This window comes from Camellia sinensis, chromosome 5 (assembly GCF_055761805.1).
Source record: "Camellia sinensis isolate YWXY chromosome 5, ASM5576180v1, whole genome shotgun sequence".
Taxonomy (NCBI): domain Eukaryota; kingdom Viridiplantae; phylum Streptophyta; class Magnoliopsida; order Ericales; family Theaceae; genus Camellia; species Camellia sinensis.
In genome coordinates this window covers 54,324,785-54,336,238 of record NC_138965.1, presented here as the reverse complement: position 1 = coordinate 54,336,238, position 11,454 = coordinate 54,324,785, and the positions used below count along the sequence as shown (strand labels likewise).

The window sequence follows — 11,454 nt, the reverse complement described above, 5'->3', positions numbered from 1 at the left end:
AGCCCTATGGCAGATCCATATAGATTTCTTCATTCAGTTTTCCATTGAGAAATGTAGTTTTAACATCCATTTGATATACTTCTAGGTCCAATCAATCTAATATTGCCAAACTAAGGCGAATAGAGGCAAACCTTACTACTAGAGAAAAAACTTTCTCATAGTCTTACCCCTTTAATTGGGTGTAACCCTTTGCCACTATGTGAGCCTTATACCTTTCGATGGAACCACCTACCTTACGATTGATCTTGAGAATCCATTTGTTTAGAATGATCTTATGCTTGAGTAGCAGATCAACCAAGTCCTAGACATAGGTTTTTTTGTCATAGACTCCATCTCATCAAGCATTACAACATTTCATTCATTACTAGTAAAAGATGCTATATGCTTTTTTATTATTTTTGGCTATCACTTGGAGCAATCATGAACGTTCTCCCTTAATCCTAAAACAACGATGAGGAACGGGTTCATGATCGCTTCTACGGAGTTAAGGTTCTTGAGAATCCATATTTGTTGGACCTAGTCCATCAGTAAGCATGTCGCTCCTACTGTCCCTAGGTGCTTAAGGAATTTCATCTTCATTCTCAACTAAGTTACTTGGTGCACCATGTTGTGGATCCTCCATCTTGTAGTGATCTACATCTCTACTAACCTCACCTCTCCTATGAAAATCCCCTCCTAGGAAATACATATCACACGACTCAATTTCAGTCATACCCCAGTCTGACTGCTCTTCAATGAACACACAATCCTTAGAATGCTCACAATAGCAAATGAAGATACATTTATTTTCTTTGACTCAATTTCAGTTATACTCCCATCTGATTACTTTTCAATGAACGCAAAATCCTTAGAATGCTCACAATAGCAAATGAAGATACACTTATTTTCTATAGGGCCTAACTTCTTATACTTATGAGAAGTGTTGTATATGAAAGCTACTAAACCCCATGGCCACAAATTGTCTAAATTTGGCTATTCCCCGGTCCATAGTTCATAAAGGGTGGAAGGTACTAATTTAAAAGACTCACAGTTAAGGATGTAGGCTACAATTAGTAAAGCATCCCTCCAATAGGAAACGAAAAGATTAGCTTGCACCATCATCAACCTAACCATGTCAAGTAGTGTACGATTTCTTCGCTCTACTACACTATTTTGTTGTGGTGTAGCAAAAATTGTTAACTATCTAATTCTTCTTTGGAGAGTTTTTTTAAATTACTTAGATAGATACTCATGACCTCAGTTTGTCCTTAAAGCCTTAATGCTTTTGTTTAATTGATTTTCAATCTCTAAAACATAACGTCTAAAGTAATCCAATACTTTTGACTTATGGGAGATCAAATAGACATGACTAAAACATGTACAGTTATCTAGGAATGTGATAAAGTAAGGGATTCCATGTCTTGTCTTCATATTCATTGGTCTGCATATGTCAGAGTAAGCAAGTTGTAATGGAAAATATGCCATTTTAGCTTTTCTAAATGGTTTTCCGGTTGACCTTAGAAAATATAACAAGGCAATGCTCACAAGTGGATAGATTGACCTCAGCAAGTGGGCCTAAAAGGCCTTCTCTAGCTAATCTGGTCATCCTATCTTGCCCAATGTGGCGTAATCTAGCATGCCATCTCATTGAATTATTATCAACATCACCAATAGACGCAATATATAAAACAGGGTCATTGGCACTATTCAAACTTGAATTATTAACATCTAGAACTAAAAAACCATCCAAAAGAAAACCACTACCATAATAAATTGTATCAAAAAAAATAAAAACGTGTATACTCTCAAACTAAAAACTAAAACCATTACTCATCATGCTAATAATTGATAATAAGTTTTGGCAAATCTCCAGAGCATAAAGTACGTCATGAAGATATAAAGTGCACTCACATTGCATTTCCAGCTTGTAAGTGCCAATCCCAAGCACCTTCATGCTAGATTCATTTCCTGTGTATACTTTCTAATACCAGTTAGAACTCAACGATACTCAATGGACCCAACTTTGTTCCCCGCTACATGGTAGGTTGCTTCCGAGTCTACATCCCACAAATAAGGAGAGCGAGCAACAAAAATTTGAATAGCAACATAATAGTCGAAGTGAGAAAATAAAATAAGGAGTACCTTCTTCGGTTCAAGGAAATCTTAAGCGAAGTTTCATTCCCTTTTACAATTAAAGCACGCCATGTTAGCCTTTGCTTTCTTGCCATCTCTATTTCCTCTTTTGCACTTGAAATTTACAAGGTCTCTCATAACTTTGTCTTTGGGAGGACGCTTAACCCTTCCGCACCTAAGGCCAAATCCCTGATTAGTTTCACCCAAAAAAGTAGTACCATCAGATTTAGTTGCCTCCAGGCACTCAGTTTCTAATGAAACCATCACTTTCACCATACCTCCTTATTCTCTCAATCTCACTGTTACCCTAATTCTCTCTTTCAACATCCACTTGTTCCATTGTCAAATTCAAGCGAAATGTTGGATTAAATGAATATCTTTCAATCTCATTACTCATACTCTTCTCTTCCAAGCTCACTCATTTTGTCATCAAATTTGAATGAGATATAGATTTATACTTCGTTGTTGGAAAACAAGTCATTTGAAGCAAAAGTTCAACGTCAAGTTTGTCTTGATAATGAGCTTTCTGGCTCTTATTATTTTGGAGTGAAAGGAATTAATTGTTGATATAAAAATCCTAACTATTTGAGGTTGAATCTTGTTTATACATGTGTTAAAATTGTGAAATTGATAAATACTTAGGAATCCATCATAAGGCACCATTACATGTAATAGATCTCCTCTCTATTCTTAGTTATTTTTTATGAAAAAAATATATATGTAAATGAGAGGGTAATTTGTAAACAAATTGGGCCGAGCTAGGAAGAGTCTTCTTTGGGAGTTGGGTCGCGTAATGGGCCAAGATAAGGGCTGGTGTAGCTCGGTCTTAGGCCAAGAAGACATCTCATATTTCAGGTTTAGGCCGAACTATGGGCCGAGGTAATTATTTATGTAGCACGGTCCTTGATCATCTAAACATCGGGTCGGTCAGAGATGGGCTACCAGTGACCTGACCTAGCTATCCTGGACCAAGGTATCAATGGAGGGAGAACCGAGCTAAAGGATAGCTTTGCAGGGCGTCATCTCAGAGTCAAGACTGACAGTAGTGCTTAAAGTATCACCGAGCTGTGTGAGCATGGTTGACCGTAATGTCAGCCGAGGTAAGGGTTCATCCATCTCACTTGGCTTGCAGTGATGAGGGTGTTTTAGGGATAATCATTATCCTTGGGCTTGAGACTCTTAGGAGGACTCTGCTAAGGAGAGTAGACTCCTACTAGGATTATGCAAAACCATCTCATTTGGTTGGTAGTGAATAGCAGTGTGACTCCTAGGAGGACTCTGCTAAGGAGAGTAAAGTCCTACTAGGATTGTGCAAACCATCTCACTTGGTTAGTAGTGAGTAGGGTGTGTGATTCCTAGAAGGACTCTTATAAGGAGAGTTGGAATCCTACTAGGATTGTGCCAAGTAAAGTCTATAAAAGCTCATGACCAGACCTATGTACAGGTATCCCAATTCTTACTCTAGAATACACAGAGCTTATTGCCTATTGTCTAGTTGCTGACTTAGGCATTGGACGGGTTTCCGGCACACCCCCGCCGGTTAGCTCACATTTGTGTTTTCAGGTGGCAAAGCGACGACGTTTGGATGAGTGCAAACTTGATCAACAGGATTATACGAGAAGATTATTTATGTGCTCGTACAGTAAATGTATCCCCTTTTACATAATTTGGGTATTTTTCAATTAGTCTTTATATGTTTGATAAAATGTCTCAAAGGGGTACAGACATATATGTGGCTATTTTTTTATTTTATTTTTTTAATTTCAGTTGACCTATGTGTGTAACTTCCTAGTTTTACTGATTTCTCAGTTTTTTTCAGTCATAAAATATTTTAATAAATTCAAGGAGGTAGACAAGGAAATTGTTAGAGGATAAATTATGCAAAAAGTACAATTGCAAAAATCGAAGCACAAATGAGTGTTATCTTTACATGTCAAGGAGATATGAAGAAGCATGGAGATCTTTCAAGAATGTTATAGCAAAACTTGAAGTCAGCGCAAAGAAATTAACATTTTTATTTATCCAAATGGAATTGACATACTTATAATTGTTCAAGATAAATGAGATTGTTAAGTTGTAATTTTTTATTTGAAATGTTTTTAGTTAGGTTACAAACGGTTGCTTTTATTGTATTTTGTTAATTTCACGAATACTATATTTGCATTATATAAATAAAATTTTATTTTCTTGCACATAACAGAAAATGATTAGTGGAATTGATGTTGTAAATTTATTTATTTATTTATATTTTATTTTTAGTGGCAGTCACAAGTGTGGAATTTGAGTACTAGCCAAAGTGACACTAATAACAAATCTGGTGGCATTCAAAAAAGTCACAAACTGTATACGTAAGTACTACAAATAGTGTCTAAAATGACATTCAAAGTGGTGGTATTGTGGCATTTATAAGTGTCACTAACCTAGAGTGGCATGGTTATCAATGACGATTATTAAAAATGTCATTGTATTAAAAAATGCTAGTAAAAATATTTTCTTGTGACATTTTTGATTGTCACTAAACTAAGTATTTTTTGTAGTGACACATCTTATTTTATGCATTAGTTTTGACTTTAGTGGTGTTAGTTATAATTTGGTTAAGACTTATTGTAATATTAATTATGATCTATTGTGATTATTATTTTAGTTATGATCAAAAAAATTCTGTAGATATGCATTATACGGTATTTAGTTATGACACATTATTATTTTTTAATTATGACTGAAAAAGATTTAGTTTGCATATGATACACTCCCTTTTGAGGGTGTGTGTTCTAGCATGACCCTTCATTGACGGATGAATAGCATATGTTTTTATTTTATTGTTTTTGGAAAAATTATAAAAATAAACTCCAGAGTTTGACCCTTGTAACAAAATAAATCCTGAATTTTTTGTTTTTAATTTAAATCTTAATCTTTTAATTTGTTTTCAATCTAGAACATCAACCTATTTTTGTTAGGTAAAATCGACAGAAAAATAGTATTTTATTCATTAAATTCAATGTAGGTATATGTAAAATGTTTAAATTATCATTTTTTATTGAGTGTAATGATTAAAATACTATTGTTTTCATCAATTTTACTTAACATGAATAGATAAATGATTTAAATTGAAAAAATAAAAAAATTAAGATTTAAATGATTTAAATTGAAAAAATTAAGATTGAAAAAATATGATTTAAATTGTTACAAAAGTTGAACCCTATAATTTTTTTTCTTGTAATTTTTTTGATCAGCAAACAAAGGGATTTTATTAGAACAAAACAAAATAAATTTGCTTTCGGAAACTTTAATTCAGACTTCCAATTTTTTACCGTCCTAAGACTTGGGGGCTCTGAGTCAAAGCTCCCAATGATAAAAAAAAAAAAAGATCATTTCAAGCACAAGTGATAGACCTACATCTGTTTTGGCCAAAGAGTTTTCCAGACCTTCAAACCTATATTTTTCAAAACGTTTTTAAGGTGAGTGGTACCTTCTCGTTTATTTCGGTTGTTCTTAGCATTGTATTTCCAAAAAAATGTTGTCCTATTTTCCAGAAAAAAGGGCTTAGAAAGCCGGAACGAATAAGAAGACATAGAGACCTTTAAAGAAAAGTAAGGCCGGACAATGCTTTGTCGGCCAAACAACTTTGAAGAAATGCAACAGGCAACTTTGGTTAGGGGGAGCATGCCCGGACCACTTCGGTCTGGGTAAGCACACTTGGACCATTCTTGCTCTGCCAAATAGATTTTTGAGAAAACACAACGGACCACTCTTGGTCAGCCGTACAACTCTTGTTCGACGAAAGCCAGCCAACGTTAGCCAAACAGATTTCTCATGAGGTGTCCCTTAGCATCATGGAATATGCCATCTGGATCCTTGAGGATTAAATGGCATATTCCAGGCACCCTAAGCTTATTTAGACCCCTTATTTTGAAAATCAGGCCAGTGAATGAACTAGAAAAGTGTTTAGGCGGATGGGTCACTGGTTCAATCGCATGTGAACCGAAATTGCACCGTGATGTCATAATTATGTCATAAATATATTAAAATTTATAAATATAAAAAATACTTATCTTAAAATTACAAAAATAATAAATAATAAATAATTACAAAAAAAAAATTTCTTAGAATTTATTTTACATTTTTTATACATTGATTTTTAGTAAAAAAACAAGTAAGATAATATTGAATATATAGTAAATATACTTATTACATCTTCAAGAATCGTGTTGATGACTTAGTGGTTATAGTGCTTATTTCTTACGCACTTGGTTCCATGTTCAAGCCCTCCCCACAACATATTTTTAAAAGAATCTTCAATTTTTCAATATTTCTTCAAACCCAATCGGTTATAATGACCTGGTACTGGTTCGGCGGTTCAATCGGTTCTACTGGTGGGTTTCAGGGTTTTGACAAATAAGGCTTGTTTTGGTCATCAAATGGTTTTAGAGGTTCTTCTAAACCAGAATTAGGTCTGGTCTGGTTGAACCAGCCGGTCCAATTTGGTTTTCTAAACATTGCTAGAGAGTTTTGAGCATAGGTCTGGTCTGGTTTTCTAAATGATACATTTGGACTACTCTCTTCATACCTTTGCTTGGAGATTTGCAGCTAGAGATCTTCACCAGTTTGAGGGAGCTTGGATCGAAGCTTCTGACTAGATTGGGTCCTATCTCTACAAGCCTATAGGTAATCTTTACTTCCAGTCTTGAGTTTCTTGCATCTTCTATCTCTTTTTCTTTCTCGTTGGAATTTTCTTAAGATCATTTAGATCATTGTTGATAGCTTAATTGAAATTTCTCTTCTTCTATCCTTTTATGTAGCTAGTGGAGGCCTAAGTAGTGACTTTGGACAAGTCCAACTCACTTTTTCTTGATTTATTATGGGTTAGAAGTCTAAGTATAGTTTCCTCTATGAGAAGAGATTTGATCTCACCTCCTGAACCGCTTTTTCATGAATTTGAGTAGCTTATACTCATTTTCATGAGTAAGAGAAGGAGAACTCCTCTTTCCTTATTAGAGTTTCCCTCATTTGTTATTTGATTGATTTTTGTTAATATAGAAGCGAATGAAGGATTTCCTCCACGTGAGTAGACTGCATCTCCCATCTCGTCATTATTTCATGAATTTGGGTGGCTTATACCCATTTTCATGTGTTAGAGGGTTGGAGCCTTCTTATTTCATCATTTTCTTGATTTTGTTGATATAGAAACCAAGTAGGATTTCCTCCATGAGAGTAGACCGAATCTCACCTCTCAGTACTATTTCATGAATTTAGGTAGCTTATACCCCTTTTCATGTATTAAAGGGTGAGAATCTCTATATCCTCTATGGACACCACATTTTGACTAGCTCTTGGATGCTTTCTTCCGAACACTCAATGATAAAAGTTAGAATGTACTATTTTACGAATTCCTCAACAAGAGAGTTAAGTTCAAGCTTTAATCCCAATTTTGGCCAAATAATTTTTGACCTTTTGTTTTTTAAATCTTTTGGTTCTATAATTCCAAACATTTCTACAATGTCTTGAGGCTCGATTTTTCAAACTCCAAGTATTATCTTTTTTAGTAGACTGAGCAAAGAATATAGTGAGAATGAATAGAAGGGGTGGAATCCTCTGAAATACCTCTTTCTCTTTTCAAATCATGCTAGCTTTACCCTATTGATCTAACGGTATATTTTTTATCTATCCGCACAACAATTTATGGCCAGATAAAAAATATAGTGAGTTGGATGAATAATGGTACGGGTGACTGAATGGTACGAGTAGAGAGCATTTTTGGAGATTTCATCTTTTTCTACAAATATCTTAGATATTTTGCCAATTGGCTTCCAATGCAAGTTTCACACAAATATCTTAGATATTTTGCATTAGCTTTCTCTGCAAGCTTTGCCTCAAAAGTCTATATATGCAACCTCTCCACCTCATTTCAAAGGGTTGGTAATTCATTTCAAAAGGGTTGGCAATTCATTTCAAAGGCATACAGCTTGGAGGAGATTCTACACCACCTTGAACCTAAAAAATTCCAACTTCTTTAGCTCCCTCTTCATCCCTACACAACATAAACACCATTGAAGCTTGAACTTGGAGCTTCTTGTTAAGGATTCAAGCCATACCTAAGGGCCTCGAGGGAGTTTGAAAATAAGTTTGGTAATAAAAACCTCTTTCTTGCTTTGAAAAAGTAAGAGAACTTTTTTTCATCATTTTTCTCACTTTCTCTCTTTCTTTCTTTGTCTCTAAGCTCTGTATTTCACTCTTTGCTTGTTGTAATCATGTGATGGGTTCTCATGGATGTGAGAGGAACTAGGATATAGCCACCCATCCATTGAGTTGATGAGGTTCTTTACTTTTCTATACTTTTGTACTCTTTTCTTGCTTTATAGTGCTATGATTCATTGTTGTTGTATATAGATGTGATACTTGGAACCTTGTAGATACGGAGGGAGGTAGAAAGTAGCCACCCATCCACAAGTTTGATAATGCAGTGTAGTTTTTTTTTTAATTTTAATTTTCATACACTCTCTTATCACATATTTCATCATTCAAGCATGTTGGTTCATATGCTTCAATCCATACTCAATTCTAATCAGTAGTTGTGACTATTACATGGAGTTATTTAGATGATTATTGAGATTGGTGTTGAGAGAGTTGTTGGATTTCATTTTAGTCATTGTTTTCTTAAAGGTAAAGTAAGAGGTTTTTGATCAAAGATGTTAAAAACTCCCTTCTCAATATATCCAGAATATGTAAAAGGGTGGAAACATCCTTATTCCATGACTAGAAGAGGAGTTTTCAATACTTTTTGATAAATCTCTTACTTTCAAAGTAAAGCTTCCACTGAGAAATGGTGAGCATTAATCTACTCTCTCCAATTAATAGCATGAATTCAGGTACTAATCTATCCTTATTCACAAAAAGATGATTGTAGGTTCCTATCTATTTCTTGGGTTATTTCTTCTAACCTCAATTTCTATTTTGTTTGATATCATGTTGTATGTAGCTCTTTGTATTGTTAAATAAGAGTTGAGGCCTATCTACCCCTTTCTTGAGTGTACTTGCAAGAGGAAGAGGTAGAAATGATGAGCACCCTTTTGGAGAATGTGTTTTTGGTTCTGTTTTGGTTTTGCTGCACAAAACAAAGTTTCCCTCGGATCTTTCATCTGGTCGACCAAGAAACAATCCGGCCAGCAAAACTTTCATCTGGCCGGGTAAGATTTCTCTAGGCATGACAGAGCAGAACAAGGCAGTTTCTGGGGGAGTGCTCTCCTGGGCTTTGTGATTATTATTATACGTTGTTTTTAATTTTATTATAATTTGTTAGATTCAGCTCCCATTTCATTGAATCAATTCATTGTTGTAATAACTTCCAACCCCACGTCTATTCATTCAATTGTTGTAATAACTTCCAAACTCCACTTCTTTCTATCTATTTTATTTCCATGATTTCCATATTTGTTGATGGCATCATTTTTTTTAAAAAAAAAACATATCCATGCCTTGCATATATTTTTCATGCATTTGGATTCGGCTCACTTGCATCTGTGGGTTTCATCAATTCCTACATGATTTTATACTCTACCTTATGCCTTAAAATGATTCACATATCATGTACTTAGTAGCCAAATCTATAGTTGTATTCTTATGTATGCATGACATTAGTATTTTGAATATAAGATCACGCATTTTTTTACCAATCTTTGTTTCATCTTCATAGTTGGATGCAAGTAAATACTAGGTTAGCATTTATAGCTTCATGTGAATGATTTTTCTTACTATGTCTAAGAATTCCACCAAGTAGCTACTTTCTTAATTGATATATCTATGATTGTTAATGGATGGATGTTGTTCTATTTGGAATAATGTTGATTCTTATTCACGTGGGCTCAGTTTCATTTGGGTTGTACACATTTCAAAACTCTTTCAAAATACATGAGATCAAAGCATTCCAAAATGAATGACATGATTTATACTTGATTGCATTACATAGTAATTTCTAGCATTATTTAATAAATTAGAACTCTGCCAAGGTTGTCAACAACTCCGCCGGTCCCAAGCCCAGGTTAAGGAGGAGGGTTATGTGTTAGGTAGCCAACAGCTAACACGTAAAAAAGCCGCTCGGATCCTTTATGACAATGAATCCTACTTTGAATCGTTTAAATGCTAGGTCGTTACCCTCAAGTGACGCGTTGCGCCTACCTCTGGGTGTTTCGAAAAGTGAGCAAGGAGCGCCGCATCGATGCCTGGGTGCGGTGAAAAATGGGCAAAGGTTCCCGCGCTCTCCTGGACGAGCGCGGGTAAAGAAACTAGTCCAAGACTATAGGTTTAGGGTAGCCACTTGGAATATAGGAACCTTAACTAGTAAGACAATGGAGTTGGTAGATGTTATGATTAGGAGGAGAGTTAGTATAGCTTGTGTACAAGAAACTAAGTGGACGGGTGAGAAAGCTAGGAAAATTGAAGATACCGGTTTTAAATTGTATTATAGTGGTAAGGATAGACACAGGAATGGGGTAGGAATCTTAATTGCCAAGGGTCTTGTGGAGAATGTAGTGGCGGTCATTAGAAAAGGGGATAGGATTATGTTAGTTAAACTAGGTATTGGAGAGAATATAGTGAACGTTATTAGTGCATACGCCCCTCAAGTAGGATTAGATGATCAAACTAAGAGGGATTTTTGGATAAGATCTTACAAGAGATACCTGTAGGAGAGAACCTGGTTATAGGTGGAGATTTTAATAGCCATGTAGGCATAAATTAAGTAGGCTATGAAAGGGTGCATGGTGGATACGATTTTGGTGACAGAAATGAGGCTGGAGAGAGTATCTTAGATTTTGCGTTGGCTTCTGACCTAGTAGTGGCCAATACTATGTATAAGAAGAGAGATGAGCATTTGATAACCTTTAAGAGTGAATCGGTTAAGAGCCAAATAGATTACTTCTTAGTGAGAAAAGTGGGCTGCCTAAAATGCAATGATTGTAAAGTGATTCCTGGAGAGAGCCTGACCTCTCGACATAGGATTTTGGTACTAGATTTATGTTTTAGAGGGCAATACCAAGCTAGGAAGGATGGTGGGCGTCATAGGACGAGATGGTGGGACCTAAAAGGGGATAAATTAGAAATATTTAAGAATAGAATGGATAAGGAAGGTACTTGGGACTTGGAAGATGATGCTAATACTATGTAGAACTCGATAGCCAATTGTATGAGGAAAATCTCAAGGGAAGTTCTTGGAGAGTCGAAAGAAATCGGACCCAGCTCTAGAGAAACTTGGTGGTGAAGGGAAGAGGTTCAAGCGGTAGTTAAGGCAAAAAAAGAGTGCTTTAAAAAGTGGCAAAAGGATAGAACTGAGAAAACCCTTAAGAGCTA

The 11,454-nt window shown here is 35.4% G+C and overlaps 1 protein-coding gene across 1 annotated transcript in view; it reads right to left on the bottom strand.

Annotated features, from left to right (window-relative positions):
- Positions 1–559: 559 nt before the first annotated feature.
- LOC145791409 (uncharacterized) overlaps positions 560–11,454 on the bottom strand; it is a 25,485-nt gene continuing 14,590 nt past the window's right edge. The window contains exon 5 of the mRNA XM_082871765.1: positions 560–729. Within this exon, the coding sequence (XP_082727891.1) occupies positions 560–729 (170 nt within the window). The remainder of the gene's footprint in view (positions 730–11,454) is intronic.